The sequence below is a fragment of the Chrysemys picta genome, chromosome 1, assembly GCF_011386835.1.
Source record: "Chrysemys picta bellii isolate R12L10 chromosome 1, ASM1138683v2, whole genome shotgun sequence".
NCBI lineage: Eukaryota > Metazoa > Chordata > Testudines > Emydidae > Chrysemys > Chrysemys picta.
Window position 1 is genome coordinate 220,551,347 of NC_088791.1, and position 21,812 is coordinate 220,573,158.

The 21,812-nt window shown below is 43.5% G+C and overlaps 1 protein-coding gene across 9 annotated transcripts in view; it reads left to right on the plus strand.

Moving 5' to 3' along the window:
• Positions 1 to 692: 692 nt before the first annotated feature.
• The window catches only part of GEMIN8 (gem nuclear organelle associated protein 8), a 39,947-nt gene continuing 18,827 nt past the window's right edge, over positions 693 to 21,812 (plus strand). For 3 of the 9 annotated variants that reach the window (XR_010597625.1, XM_005287817.4, XM_042840176.2), the window contains exons 1-3: positions 693 to 833; positions 11,969 to 12,005; positions 14,877 to 15,324. Coding sequence is in view for 8 of the 9 variants with exons in the window: in XM_005287817.4 (XP_005287874.1) it covers positions 12,003 to 12,005; positions 14,877 to 15,324 (451 nt within the window). In the remaining variant the exon portion in view is untranslated. Of the gene's footprint in view, positions 834 to 3,174; positions 3,273 to 11,968; positions 12,006 to 14,179; positions 14,341 to 14,876; positions 15,325 to 21,812 lie in introns of those variants that run through there. The other 6 variants (XM_065580614.1, XM_065580582.1, XM_065580594.1 and 3 more) reach the window with 6 other exon arrangements.

The window sequence follows — 21,812 nt, forward strand, 5'->3', positions numbered from 1 at the left end:
ATGGGGTGAGGCCTTCCAGCTCCTCTCCCTGACTGGGAGAGAGGGGGGTCCCAGCGCCTCTCTGGGGCTTGTTCCGTCTAGGGTGACCAGATGTCCCAATTTTATAGAGACAGTCCCGATTTTTTGGGTCCTTTTCTTATATAGGCTCCTATTACCCCCCACCTCCGTCCCGATTTTTCACATTTGCTGTCTGGTCACCCTAGTTCCGTCCCACACCAGACGGTGGATCTGGAAGGCACCAGCACCGCCCACTGGAAATCTGCCTCCTGCAAAGGGGGTCAGGCTGGTAGGGTGACCAGACAGCAAGTGTGAAAAATCGGGACGGGGGTGGGGGGTAATAGGAGCCTATATAAGAAAAAGTGCCAAAAATCAGGACTGTCCCTATAAAATCAGGACATCTGGTCACCCTACAGGCTGGCGGGCTCCTCTCCCGCTGAGGGAGAGGGTGGTGCCCCGATCTCCTGGCTGCTACAAACAAGGGCTGATGCAGTCACTTGGGGAGGCCGCCTGGTGTCTTTCGCCCCCACGCAGAAAAGCCCTCAGCACCCGCTTTCCCCTGAGGGCGTCTCTCAGGGCGAGCCCCGCACAGGCGCCGGGCGGGCCGGTGTTACGCAGCAGAGCGGCGCAGGCCAGGCGGGGAGGGCGGCGCTCGCCCCCGGGCAGGCGCGGGGGATGGAGGACGTTGGTTGCGGCGCCCGCTCTGTTCCGCCAGGGGGCGCCCCAGCCCAGGGGATCGGGAGCCGGCGAACCCCGCCCCCGGGCCCCGCTTCCCGCCGCGGCAGGAAGGAAGGACGAGCGGGCCTCGGCGCTGGTGCTGCCCGCGCGGACCCACAGTACGTGCCGCGGGCCCCGCTCCACGTGGGGTGCGGGCTGGGGGAGCCCCCAGGGGCCCGTGGGGAAAGGGGGGCTGGCCCCAGGGCGAGGATCCAGACACCTGAGGCGGGTAGGGGGGGAGAGTTCCCAGCTCCCAGCCGTGGCAGCCCATGTACCTGAGCCGCCGGGAAGAGGGGATCCCCCGGACCCGCCCCGGGGTGGTGAGGCCATGGGAAGAAAACAGAGAAATCCCTCTCTTCCCCCCTTCCCTCCCCTACCGCCTGGGAACTCAGCTGATGAATGGGGGGGACACCCCCTCCCCCAAACCATCCTGTGAACTGGGGTGAAGCGATGGCGTGGGGAGACCACCCACCCCTGTGTGAAGTGAGGGGGGGAAGGACCCCTAAGCAAGGGGTGTTTGGGTGAGGAAGAAAGAGAACCCATTCTCACCCCCAAATGATAACAGCGGCCCCCATGCTGGGCTCCCAGTCGAAAGGTGGCTGCCCCACCATTGTTCTGCAATTATTTTTATTACCGTAGCACTTTAGGAGCACTAGTCATATACCAGGGCCTTGCTGTGTTAGGTGCTGTGCAAACATAGAACAAAAAAGATCGTTTAATACACCAAACAGCCATACTTAGTAAGCTTAAAACTGCTAGTAGTTGGTGGTACGCAACCAGGATTCCTCATCGAATTTGGTCCGCTGGTTGGATCATTAGCTTCCCTGGCCAGAGCCGGGTACTGAGGGGCAGCACGACATGAATGCTGATCCTTGCCCTCCGGTGCTAGGCACTGTACGCAAACACACAGTAGAAGACAGGCCTTGCTCCAAAGAGCTTAAACTCTAAAAGACTACCCATTTCCTTCTCACTTGCACACTACTTCCTACCACTGACCTGCCAATGCCCCAAGGTAGGACAAAGACCCAAAATAAGGCATACCCGTGATAATTTATTGTTCATTATTACAGGTGTTTTTTTTTTTTAATGTAGTACAAATTGACCTTTCAGTTTTTCCAAATCCAAACATTTGCCCTATAAGCCACTCAAATGCACCAGGTATCCTGGATTTCAAAGCAACACCCTGTATTCTCAGATGCATATAGGACAGAGGTCCCTAAACTGTGGGGGCACCCCTCCAGGGGGCACGGAGAAACATTCAGGGAGGGCACATGGGGCCTGGGCCAGCCCCAATGGGGGAGGGGGGGAGAGTGTTACCCAGCCCCACTCCTGGCCACAGCCCCGCTCCACCTGCATGTGCACTCCTGGCCACAGCTCCGCTCCCTGCCATGGCCCCTGCTCCCAACACTTCCCCGCTCTCAGCTGAGGCCCCAGCTGCAGCACTGGCCCTGCATCCAGCCCCCTGATCATGTCTCTGGGGGGGGGAGGGGAGGAGAGAGTTTGGGGACCACTGTTATAGGAGTAGGGCCTTAGGCTCTTGGGACCTGGTGAACTGTGACTTTATACATGCTACTGCATGGTCTGCATGAAGTTTTTGTACTGATTTAACTATTTCTGTGTGTGTTTGTGAGGCAAGGGGTTGATTTTCTACCAAAACAATTAAATGAGTACAGTCTCTAGCCTGGGCACAGCTATACCATTATAACTTATTCCCTTTTCCTTACAGCAGTAAGCTGTACCTGCATAAGCACCTTTATACCAGTATAACTGCATGCATATTAGGCTAGGTCTACACTACCCGCCTGAATCGGCGGGTAGAAATCGACCTCTCGGGGATCGATTTATCGTGTCCCGTCGGAACACGACAATCGATCCCCGAATCGACGCTTTTACTCCACCAGCGGAGGTGGGAGTAAGCGCCGTCGACAGGAAGCCGCAGAGGTCGATTTTGCCGCCGTCCTCACAGCGGGGTAAGTCGGCTGCGATATGTCGAATTCAGCTACGCTATTCACGCAGCTGAATTTGCGTATCTTAAATCCACTCCCCCCTGCAGTGTAGATGTAGCCTTAGATGGGTCTGTATCGCTCTAACTATGCTGGCTGGATAACAGCCAGGTCCTAACTGAGGCCTGGTCTACACTAAGAGTTTAGGTTGACTTTAGCAGGGTTAAATCGAATTAAGCCTGGACACGTCCACACGACGAAGCCCTTTCTTTCGACTTAAAAGGCCCTTTAAACCGGTTTCTTTACTCCACCTCCGATGAGGGGATTAGTGCTAAAATCGGCCTTTGCGGGTTGGATTTGGGGTAGTGTGGACGGAATTCGACGTTATTGGCCTCCAGGAGCTATCCCACAGTGCTTCATTGTGACCGCTCTGGACAGCACTCTCAACTCAGATGCACTGACCAGGTAGACAGGAAAAGCCCCGCGAACGTTTGAATTTCATTTCCTGTTTGCCCAGCGTGGAGAGCACAGGTGACCACGCAGAGCTCATCAGCCCAGGTAACCGTGATGGAGTCCCAGGATCGCAAAAGAGCTCCAGCATGGACAGAACGAGAGGTACGGGATCTGCTCGCCATATGGGAAGATGAGTCAGTGCTAGCCGAACACCGTAGCAGTAAACGAAATGGCAAAATATTAGAAAAGGTCTCAAAAGCCATGAAGGACAGAGGCCATAACAGGGACGCACAGCAGTGCCGCATGAAAATTAAGGAGCTAAGGCAAGCCTACCACAAAGCCAGAGAGGCAAACGGAAGGTCTGGGGCAGAGCCGCAAACATGCTGCTTCTACGCAGAGCTGCATGCCATTCTAGGGAGTGCAGCCACCACTACCCCAACCATGTGCTTTGACTCCATCAATGGAGAAACACGCAACAGGGAAGCGGGTTCGGGGTACGCGGAAGATGATGATGATGATGAAGACAATGAAGTTAGTTCACAGCAAGGAAGAAACCAGTTTCCCCAACAGCCAGGATATGTTTATCACCCTGGACCTGGAACCAGTAACCTCTGAACTCACCCAAGGCGTGCTCCCAGACCCTGAGGGCACACAAAGGACCTCTGGTGAGTGTACCTTTGTAAATATCACACGTGGTTTAAAAGCAAGCGTGTTTAATGATTAATGATTAATTTGCCCTGGCAATCGTGGCCAGTACAGCTACTGGAAAAGTCTGTTAACGTGTATGGGGATGGAGCGGAAATCCTCCAAGGACATCTCCAGAAAGCTCTCCTTCATGTACTCCCAAAGCCTTTGCAAAAGGTTTCTGGGGAGGGTTGCCTTATCCCGTCCGCCATGGTAGGACACTTTACCATGCCAGGCCAGTAGCACGTAGTCTGGAATCTTTGCATAACAAAGCATGGCAGCGTATGGTCCCGGTGTTTGCTGGCATGCAGACAACATCCATTCCTTATCTCTCTTTGTTATCCTCAGGAGAGTGATATCATTCATGGTCACCTGGTTGAAATGGGGTGATTTTATTAAGGGGGCATTCAGAGGTGCCTGTTCCTGCCCGGCTGAACAGAAATGTTCCCTGCTGTTAGCCACGCGGTCGGGGGGGGGAGGGGTTAAGGGATCATCCCAGAGAATTGGGTATGTGTGTGGGGGGAGGGGGTAGTTGGGTTTGTGCTGCATGTTAACCCGAAAACCCCAGCCCCTCCTTTTACATTGCAAACCCATTTTAAATAGCCAACCCAATGGGTCCTTGGTATGGGAAATGAGGGCGCTACTGTTTGAAACCATTCCCACATGTTATGAGAGTTAAAAAATCCAAAAGACTATGGCTTACCATGGCTGCCTGCAAGCCGAATTCTGTTGCCTGGCACCGCGTGAGTGATCTCTCACACCAAACTGGCAGGCCCTCAATATAAGGGGAAAAATGCGACCTTGTAACGAAAGCACATGTGCTGTGTAATGTGAACAGCAAAATTTAACGTGAAAGAGTGTACCCATTGTTCTCTAAAATGTGTCTTTTTTAACCACCTCTCCCTTGTCCTCCACCAGCTGCAAATGTTTCTCCTTCGCAGAGGCTAGCAAAGATTAGAAGGAGAAAACGGCGGACTCGGGATGATATGTTCACGGAACTCCAGATGTCCTCCCACGCTGAAAGAGCACAGCAGAATGCGTGGAGGCAGTCAATGTCAGAGTGCAAAAAAGCACAGTATGAATGAGAGGAGAGGTGGCATGCTGAATCGCGGGATGAACAGAGCAAGTGGCGGGCTGAAGATGATAGGTGGTGTCAGCTTGCAGACAGAAGGCAAGAGTCGATGCTCCGGCTGCTGGAGCATCAAACTGATATGCTCCAGCATACGGTTGAGCTGCAGGAAAGGCAGCAGGAGCAGAGACCGCCGCTACAGCCCCTGTGTAACCAACAGCCCTCCTCCCCAAGTCCCATTGCCTCCTCACCCAGATGCCCAAGAACACGGTGGGGGGGCCTCCGGCCACCCAGTTACTCCACCCCAGATGATTGCCCAAGCATCGGAAAGCTGGCCTTCAATAAGAGTTAAAGTTTTAAACTGCAGTGTGTCCTTTTCCTTCCCTCCTCCCCCACCCCTCTCGGGCTACCTTGGCAATTATCCCCCTAGTTGTGTGATGAATTAATAAAGAATGCATGAATGTGAAGTAACAATGACTTTATTGCCTCTGCAAGCGGTGCTCAAAGGGGGGAGGGGAGGGTGGGGTGGTTGGTTTACAGGGAAGTAGAGTGAACCGGGTGCGGGGACAGAGGGTTCATCAAGGAGAAACAAACAGAAGTTTCACACCATAGCCTGGCCAGTCACAAAACTCGTTTTCAAAGCTTCTCTGATGCGCACCACGCCCTGCTGTATTCTTCTAACCGCTCTGGTGTCTGGCTGCGCGTAATCAGCGGCCAGGCGATTTGCCTCAACCTCCCACCCCGCCATAAATGTCTCCCCCTTACTCTCACAGATATTGTGGAGCACACAGCAAGCAGCAATAACAATGGGGATATTCTTTTCGCTGAGGTCTGAGCGAGTCAGTAAGCTGCACCAGCGTGCTTTTAAACGTCCAAATGCACATTCCACCACCATTCGGCACTTGCTCAGCCTATAGTTGAACAGGTCCTGACTACTGTCCAGGCTGCCTGTGTACGGCTTCATGAGCCATGGCATTAAGGGGTAGGCTGGGTCTCCAAGGATCACGATAGGCATTTCAACATCCCCAACGGTTATTTTCTGGTCCGGGAAGAAAGTCCCTTCCTCCAGCTTTCGAAACAGACCAGAGTGCCTGAAGACGCGAGCATCATGTACCTTTCCCGGCCATCCCACGTTGATGTTGGTGAAATGTCCCTTGTGATCCACCAGGGCTTGCAGCAGCATTGAAAAGTACCCCTTGTGGTTTATGTACTCGGTGGCTTGGTGCTCCGGTGACAAGATAGAGATATGGGTTCCGTCTATCACCTCACCACAGTTTGGGAATCCCATTGCAGCAAAGCCATCCGCTATGGCCTGCACGTTTCCCAGAGTCACTACCCTTGATATCAGCAGGTCTTTGATTGCCCTGGCAACTTGGATCACAGCAGCCCCCACAGTAGATTTGCCCACTCCAAATTGATTCCCGACTGACCGGTAGCTGTCTGGCGTTGAAAGCTTCCACAGGGCTATCGCCGCTCGCTTCTCAACTGTGAGGGCTGCTCTCATCCTGGTATTCTGGCGCTTCAGGGCAGGGGAAAGCAAGTCACAAAGTTCCATGAAAGTGCCCTTATGCATGCAAAAGTTTCGCAGCCACTGGGAATCGTCCCAGACCTGCAACACGATGCGGTCCCACCTGTCTGTGCTTGTTTCCCGGGCCCAGAATTGGCATTCCACAGCATGAACCTGCCCCAGGAACACCATGATTTGCACATTGCTGGGGCCCGTACCTTGTGTGAGGGCTGTGTCCATGTCAATTTCCTCATCACTCTCGTCGCCACGCTGCAATCGCCTCATCGGCTGGTCCTGGTTTTGCTTTGGCATGTCCTGGGTCTGCATATACTCCAGGACAATGCGCGTGGTGTTCATAGTGCTCATAATTGCCGCGGTGATCTGAGCGGGCTCCATGATCCCAGTGCTATGGCGTCTGGTCTGAAAAAAGGCGCGAAACTGACGGAGGGAGGGAGGGGCAACTGACGACATGGCGTACAGGTACAGGGAATTAAAATCAACAAAGGTGGCTGTGCATCAGGGAGAAACACAACTGTCACACAGAATGGCCCCCCCAAAGATTGAACGCAAAACCCTGGGTTTAGCAAGCCGTTGATTTCACGGAGGGAGGGGGAAGCAAATGAATACAGAACAAATCTGGTCCATCTATTTTTTACATCTTAAGCTGGTAGCAGACGGTGCAGCATGACTGATAGCCCTCGGCATCTTCTGGGTGCTTGGCAGAAGATACTGTACTACGACTGCTAGCCATCATCATCAAGATGGTTCAATAGGACTGCCGGCAGGACTGAGTCTCCAGGAGACAAAGCATGTCTGCCCAGGTGCCTATGATTGAACTGGAGTACAACGACGATGGATACCAGTCGTAATACACCATCTACTGCCAAAAGGCAAGGGGCTGCTGCTGTGTAGCAATGCAGTACCACGTCTGCCGGCACCCAGATGACATATGGTGACGGTGAGCTGAGCTGAGTGGGCTCCATGCTTGCCATGGTATGTTGTCTGCACAGGTAAAAAGGCGCGAATTGATTGTCTGCCGTTGCTCTGATGGAGGTGGAGGGGCCTGACGGCATGTACCCAGAACCCCCCGCGACACTGTTTTGCATCATCAGACATTGGGATCTCAACCCAGAATTCCAATGGGCGGCGGAGACTGCGGGTACTGTGGGATAGTAACCCACAGTGCAACACTCCGGAAGTCGACGCTAGCCTTGGTACTGTGGACGCGGTCCGCCGGCTTCATGCACTTAGAGCATTTTATGTGGGGACACACACAATCGACTGTATAAAACCGATATCTATAAAACCAGCTTCTATAAATTCGACCTAATTTCGTAGTGTAGACCTACCCTGTGTCTCAAAAGTCAACCAGAGAACATCTTTAATATTTGCCGATATTCACAAACAGGAATGTAGTCTACAGGAGTTTTTGTTAAAAGGATATATTGGTGCAATTAATTGGGTCTGTGTTGCACATCTACATTTCTACAAGAATGTAGATGTGCAATAACTGGGCCATGTTGATATTAAAATTAACATAGGTAGCGATGCACAATGGTAATTAATCGGTAGCTGAGTGACAGAAATGGCTGAATGGATTTTATTTAAACATCCTCCTGCCCCCAGACTTTCTAGCACTAGAAAGGTAAAATGATAATTTGAAAAATATAAACTGTTGGTGCTACAACATGGCATTTTGTTCTCACCGAGTTCTTGGAATATGTACAAAACACTTACAGCAATTTCAATATTGGTTCAAGTCATTGGTCCATCTGTTCCTTTATCCGGCTGTGAAAAAAGTGGGGGGGGGGAATCATTCCTGACCCACACAAGTGATTGATGTATTCCCTGAAATAAAAGTTGTGATGACTTATTCAATAGTTGTCTTATTTTGCAGAGCTACAAAAGTTAATGTTGATAAGATTCTCCAGTCCTCTCTAATTTTATTGACTTCAGTGACTTTCTTTGACAGTAAATTCCACAGATTGACTGTGGGATTTGTGAAGAAGTATTTTAATTTGTTCCAATTTCTCCATCTCTTAATTATATCATGTTCTATGTTCTATTACTGTGCAACAGTGTGAAAAGAAGTGACTGACTAGCTCTTGCTATGCTCTTCATAATTTTGAATAACTGAAAATCCCCTCAATTTATTTTTATTTATTTATTTTGGCTAAACAGTCCTGTTTCTTCAGGTCTTGCCAGACTGAACACTAATACTTTTGTCGACTGTTTGTAGGCCTTTTCAAGCTGTGCAATATATTTCAAGTGTGGCTACCAAAACTGTGTACAATACTCCACCAGGGGGCTGTACTCTCATGATGTACAATGTATCATCACATTTTCAAAATACAGCATTCCAGGATCCAATCCTCAACTTAACTTCAGTGAGACTGAGTGATGTACAACGCTTTGTGGGATCAGACCCGTACTCAGTTATAGCTTTCTTCTCACTACTGCTTGCTCACTTCAAGTTTATAAGTAGATGGGCATGTTTTGATGAATTGCAATACATCAGTATTTAATATAAATGGGGAATTATTTTATGATTTGAAAGGTTAGGAAAGGAGATAATACAATGTATCAGAAATGGACTGTTTGTCCTGTGTACAGTGCCTAGCACAATGGGGTCCTTATCCATGACTGGGACTCCTAGACGCTGTGGTAATACAAACCGATAATTATGTGGCTGTGATAACAAAAGGGGTGGGGTGGGAACTTTCTGTGCCAAAGCCCTCCAAGCAACAGAACATTTTAATACACATAAAGGGACCAAAGTATTCTTTGTCCATGCATTTTATTGTTGCTGCCTGCAGCCTTAAAATCTTTTACTTTAGGCTCCAATCTTGCCAGATGGTCTCTGCCAGCAACCCCCCCATCCCTGCAATGAGCCACATTCAGTGACACTCCACATGGGCACCAGGGTTTGCCAGCACAGTTTATTTGGCAAGATTGGGGCCTTAATTTTACTACCATGAGTAGTCCCATTGATTGGACTATTCACCATAGTAAAGTTAAGCACATGTGTAAGTGTTTGCAAGATCGGGCCTTACCTTTAATGCCAGTATTGCAAAATTCTCCCCATCCAATTGCCTGGGGATAGTAATTTTTGTATGAAGAAGTAAATTTTTTCATCACCATTATGGTAAGTGCGGACAAGTAGATTTTTTTTGCCTAGGCTAATATATTTCCTTGGTAATTTTACAGTGGTGATTCAGACCTTTTAGTAATTTTCTTCATTCAAAAGTTAAGTGGTGTTCCCAGGGACATTAGACTACTTTCGGATTGTGTAGCAACCTCCGTATTTTAATTTTTAGGAATTGAAAAAAGTAGAGCCAGAATGATTTTATTTATTTTTTGCTTCTTGTGTGATTTTGATAACCTATTGAATTTACTTTTGAAGAGCCATTTTGCTTTTTGATTTCTTATTATTTCTTTGTTGTTTGTATTGTGGTGGTACCCAGTATCAGGACTTTCCTATGTTAGGTGTTATATTTCTATAAGAGTTCGTAAATAATTTATGCAAATTAAATTGTTTCTGTTTGCTAAAGTGTATGTTTATTTCATGTTCAGTAAACTATTACATTTTAATGGATTTACTAGGGCGTTTTCACCCCTCAAAAAGCTCTCTGTATGTCTTTCTGAATATGGTGTGTATTTTTAGTCACTTATGGTATTAAAAACAAAGTCTCTTTATGTTAGGCTGTGAACCTGATTTTTGTTTATCCTTAAGGCAGTTCAGAGAATGTTTTGGTATGAAAAAGTCATAGGCAGACACAGAATTCTAATGTATGTAATTTTTCTAAACTACAGGCAGAAAATGAGAGAGGCAGCTACAATAGAGTTTACATTTTAAATGTGAGAAAGAGCCCTTTATATTTATTCCAGTGACCTTGACAGTACTCAGATGTGCACATGAAAGAAACGAAAACTACACACACACACACACGAAACACAACTTTTAAAAAGATGATAGCATGGAAAACTGTGTGTTTGAGATTAACAGAAAGGGGCAGCACCCAGGTCTTTTATATATCTGAAGGCTAGTTATGCTGCAAGTCACTGCAATGTTTCATTAGTGACCTCAGCTCTTTTTTTTTTTCTCCTGCCTCTCTTGGCAGGTGGACAGGAAGACAATCAATTCAGTCTCTTTGACATTTTTGAACCTGATTCTGCTAACCTTTACTCACACGAGTAGGCCCATTGACTGTGTTGGGACTACTCATGTATGTAAGGACTGTTTGCAGAAGGGTTGGTGAGTGAGAGTTTGCATATTTGGGCTCTGTCTCCACTATACAAAGGGTGACAGTTCGGCCTTTGTGCTGACTTGTGGTAGCTTCATGATTTGCATTTCTTTGGTGATGTCAGGATGGACTGCATTCAAATCTCTTCGCTCAGCATTGCTGTCTTAAAGAGACAAAAAGTTGCTGCTTGATCAATAAAGTCATAAATAGGAGGCCAAATGCTGCTCCAACTGACACCCTGGGCAGCCCCAGTGGGAAGAATTCTACTCAGTTATGCTGGTGTAATCTGGGATAACCCCAAAGAAGTCAGTGGAGTTACTCCTGTTTTACATCAGTGTAAGTGAAAGTATAATTTGACCCACTACTTGGAGTAGCTTGAGAGTGTCGGTTAGTGGATTCTTTGGCGCACAGTCATTTTTTAAAAATGGTGTGGGGGGGTTAATCTTTGTATCATTCCCCTCTGCTGCCCCTGGTGTCCCTTCAAATGAGAGTTTCTGGGTGATGACACTATGTGGAATGGGTGGTTTGCTCTTTTAAAATCTTGGTATAATAAAATAGCTGTCCAATAGTCAGGGTATTTTTCAAAATTCTCTTAAGTGGTTCGTGTTGGTAAATAACTTTGAAGATTAAAAGTGCAATGTATGTGCTAGGCGTTAGTAATTTTAAACTGCAGGTTGTAATTGCACATCTTTTTATGATCTGGTCCTTTCCAGTTTCCACTTCTGTACTTAACCTCCTCTCCCCATTCAAGTATTTGATCATCACCTGAATTTGTCTGTGCTTCCTTTAGGTGAAGCAGTGTTGCAATCAGGGTGGGAGAAGAGGAGATGGTTATACAAACAATTACAACATAGGATTAAAAATAAACAAAAACCTTACTACCTGAGTGAAATCAAAATGGTTTTAAAAATGCTTAAAATAAAAAATTGTATAGGATTCCTTCCGCAAACACTGCTGAGGGATAAAGTCAAGTGTTTCTCATTTAAGGTCATTCCTTAATGTCATTAATTTTGAAGATACCTAGAAGTAGAGGAAGCCACTATTGTGTGGAGGATTAAAAAAAAAAGGGTAATGAGACCAAGTTTATTTATATCTTCCTGCATTCTAGGCTGCAGGGAATGGGATGCCCTTTGATCTTCTTGAGCCTTCAATATTAATAATCGCCAATATTTAAAAGTTCCTTACTAAAACTAATTAGAATAAATGAATAAGAGGTTTCAAGTATTCTCTGATTACTCAAAATCCCTCATCTGTTGACTTGACTCTTGTCTGTAGCTACTAGGGTTCACTAGAGATGCTTTCTGTGTTTTTAACTATCTTTTTATAAATTAAAAAACATTATTTTCTTTTCTAGTTTACGTTGATCGTTGGAGAAAACTCCACAGGTGATGGTAAGCATTCTTTACTTACACTGTGTATCTGAGAGTATGGGCAATGCACACTTTGTATGTTAACTGCATATACAAGCAAATTGTATTGAACCGTCAGCACATATTTAAAAGAATTGTATTTTAAATTAGTTAAATTGCATTCAAAGTAAAATTCATTTATTAAAAGTATTGTTTGATTGGTCTCTTCAGAGAAGAGTCTAGAGACATATGACAGGAAAATAACAGAGAAATCTGCTGATCACTCTTCTTAGATTTATAGCTTTTATATGGTTGAGAAAACTCCTCTGTATTTCCATTTACACAGCAGCTGAAAAAACACAGACATACAGCTATATTCCATAGTTAGACTTTAATGTGTTCCTTTTCCTTCTTCATCCCAATCTAAAACATCCCCTTAATTTTTTTTTCAACAGATGGATTTTTAAAATTCTGTGAAAGAGTGAGGTTTTCTAGGGTCACTTTTTTTCCCCTCCCAAACACAGAAGTATTTGGATAAGCACCAAAATCACAATTCTGTCTACATGAAGTGGCCCTTTGTATTCCTCTCCCCCTAAATTAACAACTGGGGCTAGTCAGATAGGCAAATCAGCCAGCTGTATTCCAAAGTTTTCAGTGAGGTCATCACCAAGGCCCATTTTAGAAACATTTTAGTTAAAAAGAACTGAAGATATTTTTCGTATTTTAAAAAGATATGTTGTCATCTTGGGGAATACATAGAATATATGAAACTTTCCTTTTTTGTTAAGCTGTATTAACTGCTCTACTGATGTTCCCAAACTTGATTTTTAATTATTTCAGTGGGAAAAATTAAACAAAGTGCTTCAGAACTAACTCTGTGAAATGGGAGTTGCAACGTCTCAGACTTGACCACAGAATTTTCTGGTCTTGACTATACATTGAAGAACTAGAGTCAGGGTGACATTCTCATTTAACGAAAGCAAAGTAAAAACATTAAATATCCTGGTTTTTAGGAGTTCATAACAGTTATAAATAAATAAATACATCCTAGCAACAGGGCCAGATTCTCCTCTTACACCAGCGTAAATTGGAAATAAATCCCCTGAAGTCAGTGGAGTTTCACCAGCACAATAGAAGTGCATGAGGTACAACTGTCCCATAAAGTCTTAGCCAAAAAGGCACACATTTTGTTATGCATTTCCATAAAAATTAATTTGGTGGCTGTTTTTTAAAATCACTTGTATGACACCATAGATTTGCATAAACAGGTGAGACACAATCCCTGACCCAGTGTTTAAGTGAAATAAGAAAAATAAAGTTTATTAGCTTGAGACTTTTTGTTCTTGCAACTACTTAAACATAACCTTAAAATTATGTTATCAGTGTTTTTAAGCCCCTTTTGGGGGAGGGGACGGGGGGTCAGGAAGAGAAGTTGGTTTCTGGGCAGGGGTGGTAAAACTATAGCTATGAAGTGTCACTAAACCAAATTCATTTATTTTTTTAAAAAATCATTCTTGGTGATTTAGGGTATTAATAATACAGGTAAGGAAAGCACCTTTAAAGTATAATGTTTCATCTTGACAGTATCCCTGAAAAAGAAAAGATGACCTTCCACATTTAAGTCTAAAATAGTCCAAATGTGTGGCAAAAAAAATAGATCAAGTAAAACTCTCCCGCCCCTGAGACACACACAATATCTAGACCAAGGAGATGCATTATGGGACAAACATCAGACTTTACACTAAATTTCTTGGCTTTTGTCCGTTTTAAGACAGACACGTATTGTTGCATCATGGGTATCCAAATGAATGAAGTGAGACCAACTTGTTTTTAAATCCAGCATCACTTTCCATGCATCCAGAGCCCTTGCTCAGAAGCTCTACCCCAAGGGCAGACAGTGAGCAAACAGCACCCCAAGAGTGATTTAGCTTTCCATTATCCCTGACCTTTCTCCAACACTACCCATGTGTAGCCCAATTAGTAGGGGAGGGGAACCTATTGCAATCTTTTTCTATATAGAATTTACTGTACTATATAGGGTCTGCTGCACTCTCATAGAGTTATATGGCTAGAATAGAGCCAGGGGTAAACTGTTCTGTCAAGCAAACAAACATTTTTAAAAACAGTTGTTGCTGTTTTACAACTTGTTACGTTTTATAACTGGAAAAAAATATTTTAGTTTACTTCAGTCAATGAACTTTATTACCCTTTTTCAGATTATAGCTGCTGATGAATACAGAAGTGAGATTTACTAGCAGCACAGCACTTTGCTAAGCATGGGTGGCCTTTAATTGAGATCTTGACTAAGGTTTGATTGAGACGTGACTAAGTTGCCATCTGACCTCTACCACTGAAATCATTATGGCAAGGAGATGGGGTAAATGCATTACTAAATGAAATAGGTGCCTTTATTTTAAATATAGAGGAATTTCAGACACGTTACCCTCTGCCTGTTAACATGAAGCTTGTGTATTTGTAGTATTTGGCTTATCCCACACACACTTTGAAGTAATCAACTCTCATTCAGCTCATCTTTCACCTATGTAGTATATCAATTCACTTGAATTCATTTGTATTTGTAAGTGCTGAGTATTTATAGCCACACAGCTCGGTTTGCATTAATACATTTCAACATTTTGCCCCACAGGAGTGGCTTCCACTGCAGTAACAGAGTTTTGGGTGAAAGCTTTAGTGCAGTCATTCTCATTACTTTCTTCCTTGGTGACTAGTATCGTGAGCAACATGATCTATTTTTGTATGTATAGTATGTTCATTCTTCAAGCACTTGTCATTTTTCCTCCAAAATACATGTTTTTTGTTATCATAGGAAGTAAAGATTTTGGAATGAAAAAGCTTTTCAATTCTAGGAGTTGCCTCAACACTGTCTCTCCCCTCTGCTCCCACATTTTTCAGGAGGACTCACTGCATGAAGACTCTCAGCTATGGTATAATCAACAAGTATATGCAAGATACTGGAAGCATTACAATCAAGCCATGCATTGGATGTACAAGCACAAAAATGCCTACAGGAAAGCCATGGAGTCCTTTTATCATGTGTCATGGTATCCATCCGAAACCTTTCCTTCAAGCCGTTACTCAGATTGGGATGGAGGCAACCCATCAGATGCTGACAACTATTCTACTTACGCTCCAAACAGCAGAGCGCGATACCCTTCCTGGCCCCAGCAATACCCAGGTGCCCATTGCAGTTCCGGAGTGAGCAAGGATATGGGCAGGGATTCTGAAATGGAGAAGGATTCTGAGTCTGAAGAGGAGATAGAATGTGACCTGAGCAACATGGAGATCACAGAGGAGCTCCGCCAGTATTTTGCACAGACAGAGGCGCACAGGCAGGAGTTACGTAAGTTCAGGCATTGTTTATATTATATACTTTCAATTTCAGGCTGTAATGAATATGTTCTTAATTCAACAGTAGGGTGTTGCAATATAATACACAGGAGTAATCAGCACTAGAAGTAAATGAACTAGTGAAAATACTTGTGGTTTTTCTCCATAGAGAGAATGAGTATGAATGCTTTGGAGAGTAGAAGGAGCATGTATTTGTTCAGGAGAAAACGATTTGTTTAGAGCAATTCTGGGGGAAATTAAGGAATCTGTAGCATTAAGGTAGATAGTGAAAATCTCCATCTTTTTCCTCAGCAGAACAGGTAATACTCATTTTAATTATAAACTTTTTTCTATAAAAATGATCCTTTGAGTTGTTTCCAACTTTCCATTACTCTGTCCCTACTATGCTCTGGTTTATCCTACAAATACCCAAGTGCTGAAAAATTTTTGCATTGACAACCAATACTTCCTTTAAAAACAAAAATATTTTTTTAACATTTCACAATCCTGAATCAATTGATCCTCACATTTTAAACTAAAGCTTAAGTCAGTTGAGTTTTAAAAAAAGAAGATATCAATATTCTCAAAAATCTGGGATTCTTAAGGTTAAAATTTTAATAAAATCTTAGATTCCTGAGAGGTCCAGCCCAAAGGAAATTCCTAGCTATGTTGTTTAATGCTGAAGGAAGCTGCAATGTACTCTTTTAAGATGGAGTAGCCATTTGCTTTATTTTTCTTTGGCTCACCCAACAGTAAAAATTCCACGACCTCTCTTCCCCCTCGGTACCCTTCAGTGTTGTGCAGGAAATATTTTTTTCTTTCACATTCAAAGCCTCAATCCCAGCTCTGGGAAAATAGAAGGGGGGATATTAGCCAAAAAAATCAGTAGGGGACTTTTTGCAAGTCTCAGTCCTTGGAGATATCCAAGTCATCTTTATCTCTGTGAAATCCTTTAAAGAAAACAAAGTGTCTTCTTGTCCTGATTTATAATTTATTGCATAGACAAATAAACTTTACAGGCAAGTTTACAATCTGTTTTGAGGAAACAATGTGAAAAAAATAATTTTCCCCATGTTATTTGCATGGGAAATATTCAGCATAAATGCTTAATAGAATGAGCTTTCATTGTAATTATGCTATCCTTTCTCTGGGCATTAAGGAGGGAGAGAGGAAGGAAATAATTAAAAAAAAATCTAATCAAGCAAGTAGGAATTTTTTGTAAATTACATTCTGCTGTTTAAATCCTTAAAGTTGAGAATATCTGGAATGCTGAAACACACAGGCTTAAATGTACACATTCAATCAATAGCAAAATCAATGAGTTATACCTAGCAAGGAATATAAATGGCAATAAGAAGCGGTTCTTTAAAGATATTTGGAGCAAGAGAAAGACGAAGGAAAGTGTAGGTCCTCTACTTAGCCAGGGAAAGTGAGCTAATAACTGATGACATAAAGAAGACTGAGGTGTTTAATGCCTATTTTACTTCAGTCTTCACTAAAAAGATTATTAGTGACAAAATACTCAATACAATTCACATTAACAACAAGGGGGAAGGAACGCAAGCTACATTAGGCAAAGAGGAGGTTAAAGAATGTTTATGTAAGTTAGATGTTTTCAAGTTGGCAGGGCCTGATAAAATTTATCCTAGGATACTTAAGGAACTAGCTGAAGCAGTCTCAAAACTATTAAGGACGGGTAAGCTCCTAGAGGACTGGAGGAGGGGAAACATAGTACCTATTTTTAAAAAGTGAAACAAAGAGGACCTGGGGAGTTATATACCAGTCAGTCTAACTTCAGTACCTGGAAAGATTCAGGAACAAATTATTAAACAATCAATAGCCAGCATGGATTTGTGAAGAACAAAGCGTGCCAAGCCAATCTAATTTCCTTCTTTGACAGGGTTACTGGCCTAGTGGATGGGGGTAGGGGGGAAGCAGTAGATGTGTAAGTAAGTAAAGGGCTTAATCTTGATTTTAGTAAGGCTTTTGACACAATCATGATGTTCTCATAAGCAAATTAGGAAAATGTAAATCTAAATGAAATGACTGAGGTGGGTGCACAACTGGCTGAAAGACTGTACTCAAAGAGGAGATATCAGTGGTACACTGTCAAACTGGGAGGGTGTATCTAGTGGGGTTCTGTAGGGGTCAGACCTGGGTTCAATACTATTACATATTTTCATTAATGACTTGGATAATGGAGTGAGTATGCTTATAAAATTTGTGGATGATGCCAAACTGGGAGGGGCTGAAACACTTTGAAGGACAGAATTAGAATTCAAAAGAACTTTGACAAATTAGAGAATTAGTCTGAAATCAACAAAATGAAATTCAATAAAGACAAATGCAAAGTGTACTACATTTAAGAAAGCAAAATCAAATGGACAGCTACAAAATGGGGAATAACTGGCTAGTAGTACTGCTGAAAAGAATTTGCGGATTATATTGGATCACAAATTGAATATGAGTCAATAGTGTGATGCAGTTGCGAAAAAGGCTAATATTATTCTGGGGTTTATTAACAGGAGTGTCGTATATAAGGCACAGGAGGTAAATATGCTGCTCTGCTTGACACTGGTGAGGCCTCAGCAGAGTACTGTGTCCAGTTCTGGCCACCATACTTTAGGAAACCTGGACAAATTGGATAGAGTCTGGAAGAGAGCCAGAAAAATGAGAAATACAACCTATGAGGAAAAGTTTCAAAAAACTAGGCATGATTAGTTTTGAGAAAACAAAACTGAGGAGGGTACCTGATAATAGTCTTCAAATATGTTAAGGGTTGTTATAAAGAGGACAGTGATCAATTGTTCTCCAGGGTAACAAACCTTGTGGATAACGGGGGAAGCAGTAGATGTAGTATATCTTGATTTTAGTAAGACTTCTGATACTGTCTCACATGACCTTCTGATAAACAAACTAGGGAAATACAGAGATGGAGCTACTATAAAGTGGGTGCATAACTAATTGGAAAACCATTCCAGAGAGTAGTTATCAGTGGTTCACAGTCAAGCTGGAAGAGCATAACAAGTGGGGTCCCTCTGGGATCAGTTCTGGATCCAGTTCTGTTCAATATCTTCGTCAATGATTTGGATAATGGCACAGAGAGTACACTTACAAAGTTTGCGGATGATACCCAGCTGTGAGGGGTTGCAAGTGCTTTGGATGATAGGATTAAAATTGAAATGATCTGGACAAACCAGAGAAATGGTCTGAAGTAAATAGTATGAAATTCAATGGGGACAAATGCAAACTACTCCACTTAGGAAAGAACAATCAGTTGCACACATACAAAATTGGAAGGAGTACTGCAGAAAGTGATATGGGGGTCATAGTGGGGATCACAAGCTAAATATGAGTCAAGGTGTTACACTGTTGCAAAATAAAGCAAACATCATTCCCAGATGTATTAGCAGGACTGTTGTAAGCAAGACACTAGAAGTAATTCTTCCGCTCTATTCTGTGCCGATTAGGCCTCAACTGCAGTATTGTGTCCGGTTCTGGGCGCAACATTTCAGAAAAGATGTGGACAAATTGAGAAAATCCAGAGAAGAGCAACAAAAATGATTAAAGGTCTAGAAAACATGACCTATGAGGGAAGATTGAAAAAAATGTGTTTGTTTAGTCTGGAGAAGAAAAGACTGAGAGGGGACATAACAGATTTCAAGTACATAAAAGGTTGTTACAAGCGGAGAGAGAAAAATTGTTCTCCTTAATGTCTGAGGATAGAACAAGAAGCAATGGGCTTAAATAGCAACAAGGGCAGTTTAGGTTGGACATTAGGAAAAACTTAACTTCCAGCCCTATGTTTCTGTGAGTCTGTGTAATACACTGCTCAAGGAAAATAACATATAAGCAACATACAGAAGCTCAGCTTAGCATCCGATGTGCAGCCAGTACTCATGTGAGGAGTTCTGCTGTGTCAGAGACAGGCCTCTGTCCACTGCTGAAAATTTTAATCTGAAGAGAGAGAAAACACTTCGAGAACTACAACTAAGACAATTTAGAAATGCAGAATGTTTTCCTGTTAATTTTTTTCATGCATGGTGGGTATTTGAGGATTGTCATGATTAAGGCAAAGACCTGATACTCAGGAGATCTGGGTTCAGTTATTGGCTCTGCCACAGACTTTGCTATGTGACCTTGGACAAGTTATTTAATATCTCTGTGCCTCGGTTATAAGAGGGAGACCTATTAAAAGGCTCAGAGCTCTGAGTTGGGACGCCAGGGCTTCTATTCCTGGCTGTAGCACAGACTTATTGGGACACCTTAGTGAGACACTGAGGTCCTGATTGTGCTGTCACACTAGTTTTGGCAGGTGTAATTCCATTCAGTTCAGTGAAGTTATTCTTGATTTACCATGGGGAAAGTGAAAGCAGAATCAGGCTCGTCTGTGTGCCTCAGTTTCCTCATCTGTAAAGTGCAGATAATGCTTACCTGCTTCATAGAAATATTGCAGCTAAATTAATAAAGTACTATATATTTATAAATTGCCCCCACAGCCTCAGATGAAAGATGCTTTTTAAGTGCAAACTTTTATTATTAATTCACAAAATACACTATCTGCACGTTCAGAAATAACTCTGCTTCTGACCAATAAATAAATAAATAAAATAGGTTTTTATACATTCTGTTGGAGTTGCTTCAAAAAGGAAAGTAGCTAAGCAGGGGGAGGGTGAAATATTATGTTCTCTACTGGGTGCTGTAAACGAGTAGTAGTGAGCTCTGTTTAGTCCCTTTGGACAGTGAAAGATACGGTGCTGCTATGTTTAATTAGATAGAGTTATTGATTTTCCTGAGTACTGTTTTTAAGCCAAATGAAATTTATAGAGGGTTCATGAAGCTGAACTCTGTCATGACACGATCTTGTTCTATCTTTCATCCTTGAAGCTGTATTGATCCTCAAGGAAAAGTAGACGAGGCAGATAAAAGTGATCACATTATCTGCCTTGTATATGTTCTCTTTCAGGTATTTTTCTCTTTGTAATCCATCACAGCCAGACTTGGTTCTGGCCTGGTAGCCTAGTGACCATGGAAGGGGCTCAAGTTCAATATCTTGTTGTTAATTATTTGTATCTGCCATAAGAGTACAAAGTGCTACACACCACAATGTGTGCTGAACAATTAACGAATCTACACCCCAAGAAATTAACAATCCAATAATACAAGTGAAAATAAACTGATATAATATAAATCAGAATAAACAGACATGGTGTTTTATGGGTGTTGAGGGAAGCATGCTTTACAGAGAAGTTGGGGATTTAGACTTGTTTTCTTTTGAATGATTATAGTGCAAGAACTTGACGTATGTTAATTGGGATTTTATTCCAGACCTATGGTACAGTACCTCCTCACTTAAAGTCGTCCCGGTTAACATTGTTTCGTTGTTGCTGATCAATTAGGGAACATGCTAGTTTAAAGTTGTGCAATGCTCCCTTCTAAGGTCGTTTGACAGCCGTCTGCTTTGTCCACTGCTTGCAGGAAGAGCAGCCCGTTGCAGCTAGCTGGTGGGTGATGGAACCAGGGTGGACCAGCAGCCCCCTATCAGCTCCCCGCTCCCCTAAGTTCCCTGTGCAGCAGCTGTCCCTCCCCCCACTGCCATGTGCTGCTCCTTCCCTGTGCCTTGGAGCTGCTCCCAGAGACTCCTGCTTGCTGTACGGGGGGAGGGGGAAGTGGGGGGCTAATGTCAGGGTATCTCCCTCCCCCCTGCTCCTGCACCCCACTTACCCCATCTTCCATAGAGCAGGGGGGACACACGACAGGGCTCAGGACAGAGGGAGCTTGCTGGCAGCAGCAGCTGCTGTCTCAGCAAGCTATTCTAATTAACAAGACAGTGTACTTAAAGGGGAAATGCGCATCTCTCTCTCACACACACACACACACAGTGTGTGTCTCTGTCTCTGTCTGCGATGCTCTCTCCCCTCCCTCCAAATATAGTCTTTTGTCTGGTGAAAAAAAATTCCCTGGAACCTAACCCCCTCATTTACATTAATTCTTATGGGGAAATTGGATTCACTTAACAGCGTTTTGCTTAAAGTCGCATTTTTCAGGAACATAACTACAATGTTAAGTGAGGAGTTACTGTATTGGGTGGGATGCAGAAAGTCATGGAGTCAGGAGTGGGCAAAGAAGACAAATGGGGCAATGAGTAGAGGACACTGGGTGGAGATTAAGGAACACGGGATAATGCTGATAAGAAGGGTAAATAGACAAATTTATCTCCATCCTACCCAACTGCTGCTATCTCATTGATTGTTACTATAGTTACATACAAAAACATATTAAAATAATGTTATTTATTACATTTTCAAGCACTCAAAAGTTACTAACTACTGTACAACCGTAACTCCACCCCCTTGTGTGTATGCATTATGGCAATCTTTATTCTGTGATAACATACTGTTTTTCCACAGGATCCTGCCTCATTAAATGCAAAGGGTGAACTAAACTTAAACTCATTTTATTTTAAAAGTGTCCTCCTTTAATGGCTGATCTACAGACCAT